General features: G+C 47.4%; 2 protein-coding genes across 5 annotated transcripts in view; one reads left to right on the forward strand and one right to left on the reverse strand.

Moving 5' to 3' along the window:
* PHF24 (PHD finger protein 24) overlaps positions 1-18,612 on the forward strand; it is a 171,062-nt gene that overhangs the window by 523 nt on the left and 151,927 nt on the right. The window contains exon 1 of one of the 2 annotated variants that reach the window (XM_049116217.1): positions 105-262. The exons of the other annotated variant lie outside the window; for it this stretch is intronic. The gene's annotated coding sequence lies outside the window, so the exon portion shown is untranslated. Of the gene's footprint in view, positions 1-104; positions 263-18,612 lie in introns of those variants that run through there. 2 annotated transcript variants of the gene reach the window in all.
* LOC112668980 (protein FAM205A) lies at positions 10,771-18,342 on the reverse strand. Of its 3 annotated transcripts, XR_007414056.1 has the most exons (6): positions 18,102-18,342; positions 17,426-17,465; positions 16,833-16,893; positions 15,572-15,674; positions 11,552-15,472; positions 10,771-11,188 (listed from the first exon to the last, which is right to left on the reverse strand). XR_007414056.1 is itself a non-coding variant. In XM_025461710.3 (5 exons), exons 1-5 carry the CDS (start codon positions 18,243-18,245, stop codon positions 11,912-11,914), a joined length of 3,909 nt encoding a protein of 1,302 aa, XP_025317495.1. In that variant the 5' UTR covers positions 18,246-18,342; the 3' UTR covers positions 10,771-11,911. The 3 variants fall into 3 exon arrangements, 2 of the variants coding, with proteins under 2 accessions (XP_025317495.1, XP_025317583.1); XM_025461710.3 differs by having other exon boundaries at positions 10,771-15,472; XM_025461798.3 differs by lacking the exon at positions 18,102-18,342 and adding an exon at positions 17,586-17,658 and having other exon boundaries at positions 10,771-15,472.

An 18,612-nucleotide genomic window follows, 5' to 3' on the forward strand; every position in this document is an offset into this window, starting at 1 on the left:
GCCCACCGGCCCGCGGAGGTCTTCTCGCGCGGGCGCACGCGCCGCAGCCGCGCGGGGCGGGGGTGGGGCGGGTGGGTGTGCTTGGGGCGCGCGCGCCGCCGCCGCCGCCGCCGCCGCCGCCTCAGCCTGCTGCTCCGCCTGCGCCTCCTGCTCCCGGCGCTCGGCCCCAGCACGCCGGCTCCCGAGCGGCCATGGGCGGCGCGGGGTCCGCAGTGTAGAGTCCGCCAGTCCCGGACCCGCGTCCCGCACCCTGACGGTCCCGGTAAGCGGGGGCGGGGGCGGCGGGGACTCGGCAGGCACCCTAAGGGACGAGCCTGCGGGCCGCGGACAGCCCTTTGGGGACTGTGAGGTGTTGTGTGGGAGCAGCCCCTAAGGGAGTCCCTGTGTAAGTGGATAAACCCCGAGGGTCCCCGCCTCTGCCGCTGGGAGAGTCCCGGAGGCCGTTCGGGGAGCCGCCCCCACGGAGGACCCCTGTGTGAAGGGGGACTCCAGGGCTCTCTCTGAGGAGCAGCGTGAGGGGCACTGTCCCCGCAGAGAGACCAGACCGTCTGTAGAACTCGCGGAGGCCAAGGGTAGTCTCTGGTGCTGTCTCAGTGGAAGGCCATTTGAGAACATAGGGGAGCCTCGGGAGCCTGCGCGGTGGAGCGGGACCGCACAGAGGGAGGACTCCTGTGTGAAGGAATACCTTAGGCTGAGCGCTAGAACCGCCGGAAGGAATGAATCTCTGACTGGAAGGAGAGGAGGCTGCTACGGGATCTAGGCCAGGAGTAACTTCCCCATATGCACCAAAGGAATTTGGCCTTGACTTTTCTAGGGGTCAGTGTGCCCGAAGTTGTGTCCCTCCAAGGTGGTTGAGGGGCTGCTGCCTTTGTCCATTCCTTCCCGCAACCCCGTTAGAAATTTATTCTCCGCGGTAGCCCAGATTGGCTCCAGGCTGGAATTTGTGGAGGCAGGAACTTCTCTTAGAGCAAAGGGCATAGGGGAAGGGAGGACCACTGAGGCCTCTGAAGCAAAGATGGGAGACTTGAGGCCCTGGGCTCGACTGTCCATAAGCAAGCAGTTAAGATGAGGTGGAGTAATTGATCCTGGCTGGTCCTGGAAGAGAAAGCCCTTTGAACGGAGGAAAAAGGATGCATGAGATTATTGAGCTCCAGTGTTTAAACATGTAACTCTTCTAACAACCTTGTGATATTATCCCTTCAGTGATAATTAAACTGAGACTCAGAGATTTTAAGCAATTTGTAAAAGGTTACAGAGGTTGGAATCATGAAATATGTTTTTTCAGATTTTATTTGGGAAGAGATATCAAAGAGAGACAGAAGCAAGAATTATGTTTGCTTAAGTTTAAGAGGTAAAACTATATAAAACTCTTAGAAGAAAAACGGAAATATCTTCAAAACCTTGGATTTGGCAGTGGTTTTTTAGGTATAACATCAAAAGCACAGACGAGAAAAAATAGAAAACTTGGACCTCCTCAAAATTTAAACTTTTGTGCATCAAAGGATTCACTGAAGAGAGAAAGGACAACCCATGGAATGGGAGAAAATACTTGCAAACCATATATCTGGTAAGTGATCAACATCTACTATGCATAAAGAACTACAAGTCAACGACAACAAAAACTACACTCAGTTCAAAAATGGAAAGGATGTGAATAGACATTTCTTCAAAGAAGTTACATAAATGCCTAACCAGCACTATTCTCAAAAAAAAAAAAAAAAGAAAAAAGAAAAAACCAGAAAATAATGTGAAGATATGGAGAGATTGGAATGCTAGTACATTGCTAAAGAAATGCAAAGTAGTGCAGCTGCTGTAGAAATGTTTTATGGTTCCTCAAAAAGTTACAAAGAATTTTCATATGACCCAGCATTTCTACTCTTTAGTGTATATCCAAAAGAAATGTGGTATGATATGGAAACTGGCCAAATTACAAATTTGGTAGCTCTCTCCTGTGATCAAAGAAATGACCGATTTTGTTGTATTGGTTACCTGTCATCATTCCTGCTAACCCCAACTCAGTAATCAGGTTCCATCTCTGAGGAAGCACAGTGGATATGATGTGTTCAGGATTATACTGTTTCTAGAAACAAGTTCTGAAGAATTGGTCTTATTAGACCCTTCTGCTCCACTTTGAACTACAGAGAGGATACTGACACTGTGATCTCAAATAAACTCTTTGATTCCTTCAATCATCTTTGCAGCATTTCTTTAAGAAAGATTTATTCAGGCCAGCCTGGGTAGCTCAGTGGTTTAGCACTGCCTTCGGCCCAGAGTGTGATCCTAGAGACCTGGGATCGAGTACCACATCGGACTCCCTGCATGGAGCCTGCTTCTCCCTCTGCCTGTGTCTCTGCCTCTCTCTCTCTCTCTCTCATGAATAAATAAAATATTTTTTTAAAAAAGAAAGATTTATTCAGCTCTTGTGCTGTGTAAAGCAGTGTAAACTATTCTGATTGTTCCTCCTTCCTGAATCCAAAGAAAATCTGGAACTCCTATTTTTACCTGTGGAACTTACTGATTTGAGTTGTTTTCCCCACTTCCCTTCTCAGAGGTTTCTTTTACTTTATTAGTTTTCTATTACTCTGCAACAAATTACCACAAATATGGTGTTTTAAAATGGTACACGATTTATGATCTCACAGTTATGGTCTGACAAGGTGGCAAAGTATTGGCTGAGCTGTGTTCTCATCTGGAGGCTTGCATGGGGAAGAATCTTCCAAGCTCACTCAGGTTGTTGGCAGAATTCATTTCTCTGCAGTCATAATAACCGTGGCCCTGGATTCTTGTTAATTCTTAGCTGGAAACTACACATAGCATCTAAAGACCACCTACAGTTCCTAGAGGGTAAACGAACCACCCCCCCCAACATGGCCACTTCAAGGTCTGTCCACACTCAAGAAGATGGGATTACACAAAGCACGAACACCAGGGAGTGGGAACATGGGGGAAGCCACCTTAGAGACTTCCTCCATAAAGAATACCTAGAAAAGGTTTAGTTTGCTCTTATTTCTTCCATTTTGTTTGGCTAACGGGGCCTATTCTATTTTCTTGTCTCTTTGGGATTTACCACCCCTTTGCCCCTGGTGTCTGAAGTTTTTTTCAAGCCCTTCTCAAATTACCACAAATTCCTCAACATGAATGTTGTCTCTATGATAATATCTTCTATCTCTCTTTTGTTCTTTGATAAGGACACAGAAAACCCCAGTTCCACTTATCTGCTAAAGAAGTACTGATTAAGCATAAATAGTGGGGTATTTCTGAATTGATTTTTTTTCTTTTTCTTTAAAAAATATTATTTATTTATTTGATAGCACAAACAAGGGGGGTGGTGGGCAGAGGGAGAGGGAGGAGCAGGTTCCCCACTGAGCAGGGAGCCTGCTACAGGGCTCCATTTCAGGACCTGGAGATCATGATTTAGGCTGCTTAACTGACTGAAACACCCAGGTACCTCAACTGATTTCCTTTTTAACCTGGATGTCTCTCCTAGGACTTCTTTCACACATGGAAAGCAATTTTTTTTTTCTAAACCATTCATTTATTTCTAACATTGCTAGTTATGGTTGGGAGAAACAACCTACAATGGGCTCTTAGCATTCCTGAATGTTTTTACTGGGTATGTCAAGAAAGTAGGGCACTGTTTTCCAGGCCATTTCTTGAAACTGTATTTACAACAAGCACCTTGAAAGAAGGCAACATCTCTCCCTGGACAAAGACCAGACTGCTTTTTCTTCCTATAAAAGGGGTGGGCCAAAAAAAAAAAAATTAAAAGGAGTGGACCCCAAATCTTAGCATTCCTCTCCTGTAACACAGACTACTGTAAGTAGGCATCTGTCATAGATGTATCTGTCATATATGTCACTTATTTTTTTAGAGATTAAAACTGATTTTATTGATTTCTGAAGCACCTCGTGCATATTTTGGAGCTTGCAGCCCTGAACCAAGCCCATCTCTTGGTCCTCAGGCCAGACTGAATATAGACATTGGGGAAGGGGACACAAAGAGTGGTGGGTATATACCTGAGTTGTGAGTGTCCACCTAAGAGTTGTGATCTGTTGGGTGAAGATTTTGGGTTGGTGAATTCCTGCCAGAGCCTAAGCAGTGTTTGACAACCTCTAGGATGGCCGAGGTGCAGAGGAGTCCTATACTAAAGGTCCTGGTGCCTGGTGTTGAGAAGTGAGGAGGCAGAGGATGAGGGAGGTATAATGACTTGCTTCAGCTTTACCTCTGCTGATGAGTTCCTTGTGCATATACCCTTTCGTCAGATTGAGATTCTGGAGGAGGGGGAGAAGAAGTGTGCTAGTTTATCCTACTCTCACCCAGTGTCAGTAGGTCCACTATATTTTTAGGACAGGCACCTAGGCCAGGCTCTGAGATACAGCTCCTAGGTATGGTTGTTGCAAGTGTTGGAAATCTCCAAACCTCTTCAGCCCCAGGTCCCAGGCACATTTGCTTCTGCCTGGATGGGGGATCCAAGGCCACAGATGCTCCCAGCTTGACAGGAAGGAGCCAGGGAAGGGTATAGCGGGAATTTCAGCTTAGAGGCTGGGTTAGTCCCAGAGGACTGGGCTGGGCCCTTGCACACTTTTCTGTTTAACAAGAGTCAAACAGCCTGGGTACCTAGCTGAACGCTGAGCACTACAGGGACATCCTGCCCTGATGACTATGCAGGTGTTACTGAAGGAACTATGAGTTCCTGGAGTGCAGTTGACTCATATTGTCATAACTATGTGATATTTGTGCATCTAGTGCAGGTACAGGTGTAGCTATGTATGGTTTAGGTAACTGTGCTTAGAATAGCATTGATATAGTGGTTACAGATTGGAGGTAGACAGTGGTAAGCATAAGGCAAAGTATAGATTTTGGGGGTAATTGCCACCAGTATTCCCTTGAAAGGGTGTGTCCGTCTGCTTTATTCTTCCCTTAGAGTCTGTGTCTGCTGAGGCTGGGGGTCAGGACCCTGCAGTAAACTGAGGACACTCCTGGGGATGAAGATGGGTGTATAGGTGAGGGATGGGGCTGCTGAAGAGGGCAGTGGATTCACTGCTGACCTTGTCATTTCTTTGAAAGCCCACGGCCAAGTTGTTGAGACCAGGGGTATGCATGTGAAACCAGGACTATCCTTAGTAAAGCACAAGCATGGGACAGGAATTATAAAACAGAGTTTATTTTATTTTTATTTTTTTATTTTGTTTTCTATTTAATATTTATTTTTTATAAATTTATTTTTTATTGGTGTTCAATTGCCAACATATAGAATAACACCCAGTGCTCATCCCATCCAGTGCCCCCCTCAATGCCCGCCACCCAGTCATCCCCACCCCCCTCCCACCTCCCCTTCCACCATCCCTGGTTCGTTTCCCAGAGTTAGGAGTCTCTCATGTTCAGCAGAGTTTAGAGGAGGGAAAGAAAGACAAGCCTGGTTTAAGGTGTGGCCTAGGCGGCTTTATGGAGGAGAGCAACTTTGGGGGATGAATTTGGACCGCATTTGTGTTTGTCGGTCTGTATCTGTTTGCAAGGGTGAAACCTGTGTTTGTGTCTGCCTGTGTGCTTGTGGCAGTGTCTGCTCCAGCATGTCTGACTCAGGGTGTTCTTGAGTCTATGCAGGTGTGTTTCCTGGGCATGTCTCTGGGCACTATTCTGAATTAGTTTTGGAGTGGCCTCATTGAATTTGTGTCTTTGTGTTTGTGTATCTGTGTGGCTGGATATCTGTGTCCATGTGTCTCTATGTGTGGGATTCGGCTCTGGCCTCTCACTTTACCCTGACACTCCCCAGCTGCCAGCATCATTTACCGCCAGCATCATTTACCGTCCCGCTGTCTGGATTCCCACGGGTACAGCTGCCTGCCCAGGGTCCTGCCCTCGTGGCCTCTGTAACAGGCCTGACCTTGGGGCGATACACTCTGGAAAGCCCCCAGTATGCTCCTTTCCTGGCCACAGACCCAGAGAAGCTACCGTCGAGGCGGGAAAAGGGGGGCAGTTGGCAGCACCCGCCCCTCCTTCTGGAAACGGAGATCTCCCTCTGGCCCCTTCCCAGGCCCCCTTTCCCTCCCCATGCTCTCATCCAGACCAAGTATTCAGGGTCCTGGCCTCGCTGTCTCTGGGGATAGGAATGAACAGTCCTCTGCAGGCCCAGCCAGACCTAAAGGGATCTGGTCCTCTGTGTCCCCCAGCACCTTACATTGTGTTCATTCCTCATACCCCACCTAAAGTCCGGGCTGTCTTCCCTTCTTTCCTCTCCCTGCATCGGACACAGCAACCATTCTTGTTCTTCATTCTGTGACAGCCCTGGCCTCTGCCATGGGCCTCTGAGCCCAGTGGAACATTAGGCTTTGGATGGCTGGGAAAGAGAAGAAGCCCAGCCCACTCTCACATGGTGCAGGAAGTAGCATCTGTGGGGTTTATTCCTGTTCTCATTCTGAGTTCACTGCCTTCCCTGGATGGGCCGTGGTAAGCAGGTACGGAAATGAAGCAGTCATGGTCTCTATCCTCTAGGACTCAATGTTTGACAGGAGAAGTGATTTTGTGGAGAAGCCACTCTCCTGCACTGCAGTGGTCAGTTGCCTGAAATTCCCTCCATAGAATTCTCAGGTGCCCTCTGCAGAGATTAAGGGAAGGGGTCCATGGGGTCCATGGGTTCCCCATGACACGTTACCTCAGAGCGCCAGAGGTGAACTCCAGGGTTCCCTAGCAAGCACTGATATATTCCTAGCATCTACCACCAATTCTGGAGTAGTAAATGCTTGAGTTTCTGTAAAAATTCTGATTTTTACCTCTCTTGAGCCTAGGAAAACTGGAGGGTGGGGGTTGTGCTAGGGTTATGAGATGGGATGAACAAGGCTTCATCCCTCAACAGCATCTTACATGAGTCACGGGCTCTGGCCCCTGTCTTCTCTCAGCTCTTGACTTTGCTGAAAACTGAGAATCCTGAAGGTGTTTGTTCCAGCTCATCTTTATACCCTCAACCCTTTGTTGTAAGACCTTGGTCAGCACTATGAACTCACACTGCTCTGGGACAGGTAGTAGTGTTAGGGGACCATGGGAAGGACCTGCTCCACCTAAGTCAGGATGTGTGCACATTAACCTTGTCTTCCCACATGATGCTGCTGTGATCTTTTCTGGGTCATTCTCTTCATGCCGAGTCCTCCCTCATGTCTCCTTGTTCTGTGGCTGTCTGCCTAACTTCCACTAGGCAGGGAGGATGTGCCTGTCATAAGATCTCCTTTGGTCTTTGGGGATGCCTTAGGAAAACACCTGGAGGTTGTTGGCTCAACAGACCTGGGCCTTATATCTTCTCACCTTGGGAGCCACAACGGGGGCTGGTCCCCCATCTCTTAAGCACAGAGTCATCATTTAGAGCAGGGACACATTCATGTTTCTTCCCATCCTGGCTTTTTTCCCATCCTGCTAGCAGTAGACATGTTGTGCTAAGTGCTAGGGTCCTATCGTGGACGAGAGGCCTGCCATTGCCTCTTGGTTTGATGGATGTTGAATTTCTTTAGGAATCAATGAAGTAGAGTCATCCCACAGTCCTTCATACTGTATCATAGGGAGACTGCAGCATTTCTTACACTTCCTCTAGCTCTTGGCTCATGTGGGAATGCAGAGGTTTCACCTTCTGAGAAATGTGAGGTATCCAAAACAGAGGTGCATCCCATCTACTCAGAGCAACCTTTATTCCTGCCTGCCAGTTCTCTCCTCCTACCCTTTAAACATATCTAGTCTTTGAACATTAAGATGCTATACCTGTCCTCTTTGTCTCTAGCCTCATGCACTAGGCTCCACACATCTAGAACTTCCCTGAAATCTCTCCTGCCATTCTAATCATCTGAGAGCATTGTCATACACATAATCAGCAGAGGAAACACCTTTTTCTGATGACTGGATATGGACTGTTAGCGATGAAACATCAAAATGACACCAATGGTTTCAGACTGAACGGACAAGAGGAAGTGCCATTAACTGATGTGGGAAACACTGCAATTGGAATAGGTCTGGTATGTGTGATTGGGTCGTGTTAAGGGGGCAGGGAATTAGGATTTCACTTTTGAGATGAATATTGGACAACCATGTGTATATGTTTGGGTTTTTAAAAAAGATTTTATTTATTTATTTATTTATTTATTTATTTATTTATTTATTTATTTATTTATGAGAGAGCACAAGTTGAGGGGAGGGACAGTGGAAGAGGGAAAAGCAGACTCCCCACTGAGCACAAAGCCTAACTCAGGGCTGGATCCCAGGACCTTGGCACCATGACCTGAGCTGAAGGAAGATGCTTAAATGACTAAGCCATCCAGGTAGCCCTGTATAAATTGTTTAGACAGTTTTTTTTCAAGATTTATTTATTCATGAGAGACACACAGAGAGAGGCAGAAACACAGGCAGAGGGAGAAGCAGGCTCCATATAGGGATTCTGATGTGGGACTGGATCCTGGAACTCCAGGATCCTGCCCTGGGCTGAAGGCAGGCGCTAAACCGCTGAGCCACCCAGGGATCCCCTGATTAGACAGTTTGGTCACACAAGCCTACTCGGTAATGATCTCTATAGAGGTAAAGCCTGTCTTTGGTGATTGTTTTGTCTGGCATAGTTCCTGACACATATCAAGTACACAAATATTTTAATTGTCAAATGCAAGATGCCTCTCAAGGTCATTTTTATTGTGAACTTTTTATGTGACCCTCGAGTCCTTTTCATCAGCTGAGTACTTCCTTCTATGGCAGGACCTCACACACCATTGTGCTCATCACATTGATGTAATAATTTATCTGCTTCCTCAGTCCAGGTTTGGATTCAAGTCTATTAAGTATTGCCATGCACCAACCACTATCCTAAGCCCTGGGGATATGAGATTCTATTGTAATTTTTTAGGAGAGAAAGGGTGAGAAACTAAATCAGAAGCAGAGGCAGTAAACATAGAGGAAAGGGGCAACGTGAGGTTCTATAAAAATTAGAACCAGTGACTGACTTGATGTATGGTTTGTGCAAAAAAGTGGATGTATAGTGATATTCCCTGACATTAGAAAGGAGTTTGATGGGGCAGAAGGTGTTTGGAAACTTTGAATTAATTTGCATTGTCTTTGGAGCAAGATGGAGCTTCCTTCTATCTATTGGCTATACAGTTGAAGCTCAGAAGAAAGACTAGAGCAACAAAGTGACTTTGGGAATCATCAGTATATTAACAGCAATTGAGGTTTGGGTATGGATATACAGTTCTCCCCCTTTCCCAGATAAGCTGGGGCTCGGAAATATTAAGTAACTTGTCAAATGTCAGAGTTAGGATTCTAACTCTGATTTTTTTTTCACATTCCATTCTTGTGACTTAGGCCTTAAAATCTGCATCCTTTCTAAGGGTCGCACATTTGGCTTGAAAATGGTAAAAACACATGCTTGAGGATTTTGTAATGCTTTCCTTGTGTTTTGCTGCCCTTTATTCATGTTTATTATCTTTCTCTGAAATCATTCTCTGGTCTGAAATTTCAGTCAGAAGTTTCCTTCTGAAGGAGACCCAAATTTTTTATTCATACAGAACCTTATATTGAGTGGAATAAGCACAACCTTCAGCTATGCTGTTCTGTTGTAGCCTCCTTAAGGGCCAGGATTCCAGTCCTCCTTCCACGGGCACCATTGCCTGCCCCAACTCAGTTAATGGAGAATTAGGACAGGTCCATTCACACCTCTTTGGGAGGTCAGGGAATATTAATCTGATGGCCACCGTTAAGAGATCCACTTCGTGGCAATGGCTATAGAGGCTGGTGGTGGTGCTGGAGTTGAGGGTGGGAGTGCAGGTTGACTGAAGAGGAAGTGGGAAAGGGCTCTAGTATTGACTTACTATGGCAAGTTATTGGAGGGTTCGTAAAACAGGTCTGTAGGAGGAACTTCATTTAGCCTATATGTAAGGGAGTATATAGGCAAGATATGGTGAGATCAGCTTGCCTCTCAGTCTTTCTCTTGGGTAGTTCTTGGTAGTTCTGGCATAGTTCATAGAATTTCACATTATCTTTCCCTTAATGATAAACACATATTACTACAAAATAGCCAATTATTGGATAGTCCAGAAAAACCAAAGGGGCCACAGTCCCTATTCAGTGCTGAGCAGCTTATCCGGTTTAGAGTCTCATGTGTGGCATTAAATTCTGGATCCCTGGCCACCTTCTGTGACTGTTTAATGGAACAGAACACTTTAGAAAAGTTTCCTAACTGCTTTTGTTTGTCTGCTTTAACAGTAAAAGTGCTTCTAAAAACAAACAAACAAACAAACAAAAAAAAACCAGTAAGTGGTTCTGATGCTTTCTGAAATGCATGGGGACATACTGAAGAAAGGGGGAATGATGACAGGCACCGAGGACAGGAGGAGGCAGACTAATCGGTGCTATCTTTGGCTGGGGAGAGGACAAGAGTCATCCTCTGAGGAGAAGACACTGGGCAGATCCTGGGAGCTGAATACAGCTGAATTCGACACTGTACAATGTGCACGAACACATCAAAATAAACATATACAGTCACATAATCATGTGTACGTATGTTCAGGAAGGGAAGACTGGTAAAAGGAGAAAGTGGAGAAGGATTGCAGTTATAGGTGGTATAGAAATGAGACATAGCAGTAAGGCTGGGTACAAGCTGCTGGCAGTACTTGACAAGATGGGATGTCTTTAGAAAAGACAAGATTGAATGTCTTTAGAAAACCACTTGTGATAGGGGTGGTAGAAGGGGAGGAGGGCGGGGGGTGGAGTGAATGGGTGACGGGCACTGGGGGTTATTCTGTATGTTAGTAAATTGAACACCAATAAAAAATAAATTAAAAAAAAAAAAAGAAAACCACTTGTGTTTGTGGTTCTTTCCCAGCCGTTTCAAAACTTAGACAGCCGCTCTTAAGTACACTAAGGACAAACAGATTGAAACTCAGATTTAGTCACCTACTTTCCCCCAAAGCACTTGAACCTTGGGTTGACTTGCTGGCACCGACTCTTTTGAATGCAAAGTAAATTGGTTTTGTTCCCTTATCTTACCCTCGTCAGGAACATGTCAGTCTCTGTCCCAGGTACTCAGACGTCCATCTACATGCTCCCACTCCCTGATTCTCTCCCTGTCAGCCCTTGGGAGTGGGGGACAAGCCCCTCTTCATGGCCTACTGTGATCTCCATTCCAAAAGTCACTCATTCCATGCAGCTGGCAGGCAGTGGAGGCGAGCTATGGGCAAGAGAGTTACAGCAGCCTCGCAGATGAGTTCTCCAGAAAGATCTTGCCAATTACCAACAGGGAGCAGAGGAGGGGGGATTCTATCATTTGCTTTTAATATCCTGTCATATTAGCTACCTGCTTTTGATAAACACAAAGTACCTCCTCAAGGTTGGAGCACTGTGGCACTCCTCTAAAACCCTCCCCTGCAGACTGTGGGCCTTTACAGGAGTCATCAGTGAATTCTGCCTGTGGGATTCCTGGCCATTCCTTCTTGTCACTACTATCCTCCTCACGTCCACATTGCTCCTCTGGGCCCAAGGACACCAATGGAAAGCCATGATAGAATTCAAGCCTGACCGTTACGTAGCTTACCTTTCTTCTCTGCTCAAGCCCCTTTATCCACAGTCCAGGGTAGGCTGGGAGGAGTTGTGTGGAAGGCTGACCCAGCTTAAGTGTGGGTTAAAGCTCCTTCTCTAGTTGGGAAGGACATTTTAGCCTCCCTTCATGCCTTGCCTTAACACAGCACAGTGGAGAGAAGGAGGAGACAGACAGTTCTTTGCTTAGGGACATGGATGTATTTTGGGTGGCACTCTGCCCCACCTGTACATTAATGAAAATGACAGTAGCAGCCCTCTTCAAGGGACACAGATGTTGGGGAGCCTACAAAGTCTTTTGATTGTATTGAGTCTTCTTGAGCAGACCAACGTTTCCCTCTAAGGTGAGAGGTGAGATCTAGGGTGCATTCCCTGATTGGGTGACACAAGCCATTCGAGGACAGTGCCTAGGGCAGTGGCGAGGGTGGTCCAGGACTGAGGCAGAATGGAGTTGGTGAGAATGGGAGCGGTGCCGGAGCTTACTGTCTGGGGAATGGGGTCCATCCAAGAAGCCCAGGCACACCTGCTTCTCGGTGGGGGAAGATTGGGCCTTGGAGTTCCCTCTTGTCTTCTGAGTGTTGGTTTGCCCCACCGGACTTTTGGCAGGAGCCAGGATCTTTTGTACATTTTCTTTTCTGGGGTTGGCCACCTTCCCAGCTATAGAGAACATGGATTCCTTATGCCCTTTGCCTTTCATCTTGGAGTTAAAACAGTACAGGAAGGATTTCATCCTACTTCTCAAGCCTGCTTCTGGAAGGCTGGGCCTCTTGTGAGTATGGACTGGCATCTCCTGTCCCTGCAAAACCTGACCTTTCAAAGTTTGGCCCTGCAAAGGCCTAGCCTGAATGAGTTGGCCCAGGAAAGGCTGGCCCTGTGATGCCTGGGGCACCATAGGCTGGACATTCTTAGGAATCCTTGCTGGCTTGAGGATGACACTGAGCTTGGTTAGACTGTCGTGCAGGTCATTCTTCTCGGATACTTTAACCCCAGGGATTCCTGGAGATGGCTCTGGAAGCTTAATCTGAGGGTGATGCCGGGTATTGTGTTCAAAGGGAGCAGCAAGATGAAAATTATGGCTCTTTCGCTGGGGGGTGCGGGGTGCCCTATTCAGAAGTATCCCTTTTGGCCTCTGGGCTTCATCGGGGTCGCTTATTTCTCTTGTAAAGGAGCATGCAAACCCTGCATCCCCTTCCCCATGGTCTCCTGCCAATTTGGGTTTCCCTGGGTCCTCTCTCTTTTCTGCCAGCATGGGGACCTGGGCGGAGTCCTTGCTCTTGCCAGGGCTTTGGGGCTCAGGGCTCCAGGGCTCCTCCAGGCTGGGGCTGTTCGCACTGGCTTCCAGGTGAACACAGAGCACCTGGGCCTCCTTCATGTCTCCGCTGGGCGGTGAGATCTTGGAGGCCCAGTGGGCAGAGCCATGAGGTACTGCTCTTGAACTAGGCTGCTTCTGGTTCTGCTGCACTACCTTTAACTCAATGGCCAGCTGTTCTTTCAGGTGAAGCCATTCTGGATCTGGGGCACGAGGAGCATCTGGTGGGATGGGGAGATCCTGGAGCAGTGTTTTTCCTTGATTGTTTAGACTCCTGAGAGACTCCTGTGTGGATGTGTTGTCTGGGGTTGCCCCAGTTTGTTCTCTGGACTCCCTTGCCTTTATGGGAATTCCCAGTTGTATCTCTAGGATCTTCTTTCTTAGATGGAAATTTAGTTTGGCTAAGATGGGTTTTTTGAGTGTGTAAAGCTCAGAGGCCTCTGCCTGGCTTTCTAGAGGCACCTCCTCGATCATTTGTTCCACCTGTTCTTCCACCTGGCGCTCCTCTGCAGTGTCTGCACAAGTCTTGTTGGCATCTTGAAAGCATGGCCCAGGACTCAGGCACTGCTCTTCAGATGAGATCATCTGAGTCAGAGGTTCAGTAGGGAATTCGCCAGGTCCAGGCACCATTCCTGTGATTACAGCTTGGGTAGAGATTGCCGGTGCCATGGCCCTAGAGAGAGCCACATAATAAAGAGCAGGCAGCCCTGACAAGAAGGCAAGGTACTTGTGCCTCAGAGTCGTCTCCAGTTTCTCAATGGCTCCCTCGGACAGGGCTTGGGGCAGCTTAATGTGTTCAGTGACAGGGTCTGGTGGGGCTTGTTGCTGTTGATCAAGGGCCGTTGGTATCCAGGCCCCAGCTTTCTGTTGTAGGGCAGGGTCAGTTGTGGCCTGTAGCTCCAAGGGCTTGCTTTCTGGGATGCAGGTGAAGGGAGCCACTTGCAGGCCCCCAGGAATTATGCACTGCCAAGAGCTACATACACAAGCAGGGACCTTGCCCTGGTGAATCTGCCCACATTTGGAGTTGATGTGGCTCTGCAATATTGCCTTAGCCTGGTCAAACAAGTGTGGCATGGGGACTGGTACTTGGTCTGTGACTGGAGAGAATGGGTCACCGGCCCCAGGTGCCTCTAGGGCTGTAGGTTGGGGAGCATGCACAGTGGCTAGGGCTGTGCTGCTCCAGGACAGAGTTGACTGATCAGATGAGGACAGGAGCAGTTGGATGGACTCCTGGATCTTCTGGGGCAGGCCCCAGCGATGGTGAATCAACTGCCGCTGGAGATGGAATTCCAGCAGTCTCCGGCCATGCTCCGGGAAGAAAACTAGTTCCCTAGTGAGGACTGTGATGGGCTTCACTGGCCAAGAAGTTTTCTCAGGAGACTGGGCCCTGCCATAGGGCCTATACTGCATGGGGTTCTGGGTATTCTGAGGTCTCTGAAAAACAGCTGACAAGCCCCATCGAAGCTGGAGCTGCCTCTGCAGCAGGTGCCATTCCAAGGCATTGCACTCAGCCAGCGTCAGAAGTGGGACACTGTTTTGAGGTTGTTGGTTGTCAGATGGAATGACCCAGTTTTGGGAAGATGGGGAAGAAGATGCATCTGACTGGGGTGGAGTTTTAGGCAGCAGAGGGAGGATGGAGAAGTCCTTGAGAAAAGGGTCCTTCAAGGGATGCTTGGACACGCTCCCGTTCATGGAGAAGTTTTGAGAGCCTAAGAAGGTGTTAACCAGGGACTCACTGTGCAGAGATGGGAGTCCACAGAATAACTGGATGTATTTCTGCTGCAGATGGCCCACTGAATCATGATTCTGGTAACCAGGAAGTGCATAGAGGGCACTTGAGTCTTTAAGGGCTGGAGAGGGCAAGGCCAGGGCCATATGGTTTGGGATTTGCTGCTGGTGGTGTCTTTGTTCTGGGCCCATGATGGACCACTCAGAAACCCAGAAGGCCTGGGTAGGCTGGTTAGCCATACATGAAGCCCAGTTCTCGCAGGAATAGGGCCCGAGTGTTTCGATAGAAAACTTAGAAGTATTCTTCTGGATGAAAGAAACTGGTTGGTTATTGATAGCTTGGCAAAACAAAGGTGGGTTTGGCATAAGCTGCCGCAGGGACTCCTCCACACGTCTGGGTAGCCCCCACCTCTGGAAATGCATCCATTTTTTCACATGTACTTCAAGAAGCCTCAAGACTTCAGGACTGAGGAATGGCAGGTGGGCAGGGAGGACAGTAACCATATGCCAGGCCATAGGGTGGGTCAGTGTAGTGATTTCTCGGTTTAGGGTCTGCAGAGAGACCTGGGAATTCAAGGGCCAATGCCCTTGGTTTCCACAGACAAGGCCGGGAGTGCTCTGTATCATCTGCTGCTGGTTTACTGGAACCTGAGGCTCTTCAAGTCTTAAACAAGACATAGTCTCTGGGACACAAGTCACCTCCGGAATTTGAAATCCCTGCCCCAGCTGGAGGTGTTCAGCCCAGCAATCATGGATCCTGACTGCATCAGTTGACTGGACAGCTGATTGTGTTAAACATTTCTGATCCATTAATTCTAACACTGGAGGCGTTGCAGATCGAAATGAAAGTGCTTTGCAGTGTAGGGAACGTTGCTGCAGACTCTGTTCAAACGACACAGTAGACATGGACAAAATCTCTAAGCAAGAGGAGCCCTGCAATGGTCCTGATGAAGGGGAAGATATCAGGGTGTTCTCACCTACCAGCAACTGCTGAATCTCCAGAGCCATGGCATTGCAGATTTGGCAGCAGGTATCTGCACACAGGAGCCGCCGCACACTTCCTTCCTGAGGAAGCCAGTCCTGGCTAGGAAGGGAAGATGGCAACGGTTACTGATGGAGTGACACCTGCTTCTTTGTTTTTTTCTTTGGTGCTTTTTTAAGTCATCTCCATGCCTAGCGTAGAGCCAATGTGGAGCTTAATCTCACAACCCTGAGATCAAGACCTGAGCTCAGATCAAGAGTCAGACACTTAACTCACTGAGCCACCCAAGCACCCCAACACCTGCCTCTTTGAATATGTGTGGCCTGGAGATTTGGCCCACCTTCCCCTAGTCCTGGAACCCCAGGGCATTTACCCATCTCCTTTTCTTCCTAGGAAAATGCCATTGGCAAGTTATGTTGGGCTGGGTTGGACTGAGGGTCTGGAGCTTGTTGGGCAAGGTCTCAGACAACGCATGGAAACACAGGGCCATGAGAGACACTGAGACGTGGGGTGCATTCTCTGTTGGTCTGTGTTGAGAAACTACACCAGAAGGGAACCAGGCAGTGGTGGGGAGCCAATGGCTGGCTGAGGGGCAGCACCAGGAACATTACAGGGGGAACCTGCAGTTAGTCTCTTCTGGAGCTAAGAAGGCCACAGCCTGGCATTCAGTATTTCTAAGCTGTGGAAAATATGGTCTTTGTGGGAACTCTGCATTGTGGGGACTATGGGGTGTCCCAGATCCTGTAAATAGTCTCTTGAGAGCCAATTCCCTTCCTTAGAGATTTTAGGAAGAGGATAAGATGACGGACTCCTTTCTGAGGGCTGTCCCAGGAATTGGCCTCCCTGAAGACAAAACCATGGAATTAATGTCAGCAGGTTCTATGGGTCTGCCCTTGAATGGTTGCAACAGGAATATGACAATGGTGATTTGTTTATATATGCATTTATCTATTCTCTTGACTGGATAACTTACATTGTGGCTGAGCGCAAACTCATGTAGAGTCTTCAATGAATTACATACTAGCAAAATCCTGACTTTCAGGACCACTGTGAACCTAGCCTAGAGCAAAACTGGGAGACTCCCTGTCCTGAGACACCTGATCCCCCTCTGCCCTGGCAACTCTCTCAACCAGTGCTCAGCATCCACTCTCTGACTCCCTCCGGGACATTTTCCCTCTCCTGGTCCCTGCCACAGGCCAACCAGAGAAATCGTCCCAGGCCAGGCTGGGGATTTGGAGGATGCAAAGAGCAAGTGATCACCTTCTCATGACAGAGAGCAGCTCCCACGGCTTATCAGCTTCTTCCTGACAAAATCTCCTAGCTGAAAAACCAGCAGAGTGTTAACAAAGAATGAGAGGATGCAGGGTCATCCTATAGGAAGCTAAAGGCCTTTGAGGAAGAGGAGGCTGAAAACCCCAACAGTCAATGCTCTAAGGCACATATGCATACAGCTTAACCTACTACAACATGCTGTCCTAGACCTCATTTCATTTGATCATCACAACCACACTGCGAGTGAGGCAGGATCATGAGATGCCCATTTCATGGATCACAGACTGAGAGATGAAGTCATTTCCACAGGGTGGTAAAACTAGTAAATGACACAGCTAAGGGCTTCTGTCCTCCTTCTATATTCTTCATTCTCAAAGGCAGGTGTAATGTAGAGATTTTTGTAACATTCCCAGGCTCTGATTTTCCACCCAAGAAAGTGTTCTGGGAGAAATTGTCAACTGAGGCAATTGGAGCCTTCAGTGGTTAGAGCACCTGGTTACTGGCTCCAAGGCTCGTAGAGGGATAGGAATCAGGGGAAACTTGCCCATAGTGAGGCGAGTCAGAAGAGAGTGAGACCGTACCTCTTGATGCTGCATCTCTTATCCTGACTTTTCGGTGACGCTTAAAGACAAAATGTTAGAGTATAATGTTGGGACACCTTTTTTTAATGTTTAAAACCAGACAAAGCTGATATATATTTCCCAATCCCCTTCTATATATCTGTGTCTATATTTTACTTACTTTCCTAACTTTGCTTTCCATATCCATCTCTTTTCACCTCAACATTTCCCTTCTCTGCTTGTGTTTGATTTATTTCAAGGCTCTTCCATATTCTCATTTATTTCCCAAGAGAAGTTATGCATGAGGTTTATGATGAAGCAAGAGAAAGAGTGCAACAGAATAAAGGGCGTGTGGGTGTAATAGCTAAAGGATTTCTGTTAACAAATGCCTATAGCAACCACCAACCAGAAGAATCCTGCTAATTGGGAGGTACTCTGAGATCCAGGATGTAGATTCCATTTCATCTAGGTCTCAACTCCAACCAGATCGAAAGGTTCTTTATTTTCCAACTAGAATACACTGTAAGATGGCTTAGAAAGAAATTCTTACTAGTCCCTGAGAAGTACCATATAAGAGTTACTGATTGCATGGCATAAAATTTAGGGGGCGTGGGTGGTAAAAGGAGAGACTCTGAGATCTTAAAGGCTTCTTATCTGAGGCTTAATTAATTAATTCATGGTCATAAAGTTTCCCTACCTGGCAGCAGATCCTTTGAGGTTCCAACCTTAATCCATGGTAACTCTTTGTTACTCGCCAGATAATTAGAAGAATAATAAAGATGAAGCCATAGGTATATAAGGGATACTTGAAATCCCACAGAACAAAAGTATGGCTCAACATGGTCTAAACCTCATTAACATGAAGATACTAACCATCCCTATATCTAGGCATTCAGGGTCCTGATGCCTAATGATTCTCAATGTTATGCCTTATCATCTCCACCTCATAGATGATGGAACCAGGCCATTAGACTGCATCACAAAGCCCTTCTGTTTCACAAGGCAGGTGTTGTGTCAAAGACTTTTATCTGTCCTAGGGAAGCTTATGTGGTGATTAAGTCTGTAGGTGAAGGTGCCTGGTTGTCTGTAAGGGTTACAGAGCCTGAGACTAAAAGTGTCTACTTATAGGTGGTGTCTATGTCTCCACTTTGTCTTTACTGTACATATCCTACACCAGCCTGATGTCTTGGCTCTCTCCTTTACAACTG

Source organism: Canis lupus, chromosome 11 (assembly GCF_003254725.2).
Source record: "Canis lupus dingo isolate Sandy chromosome 11, ASM325472v2, whole genome shotgun sequence".
NCBI classification, from domain to species: Eukaryota; Metazoa; Chordata; class Mammalia; order Carnivora; family Canidae; genus Canis; species Canis lupus.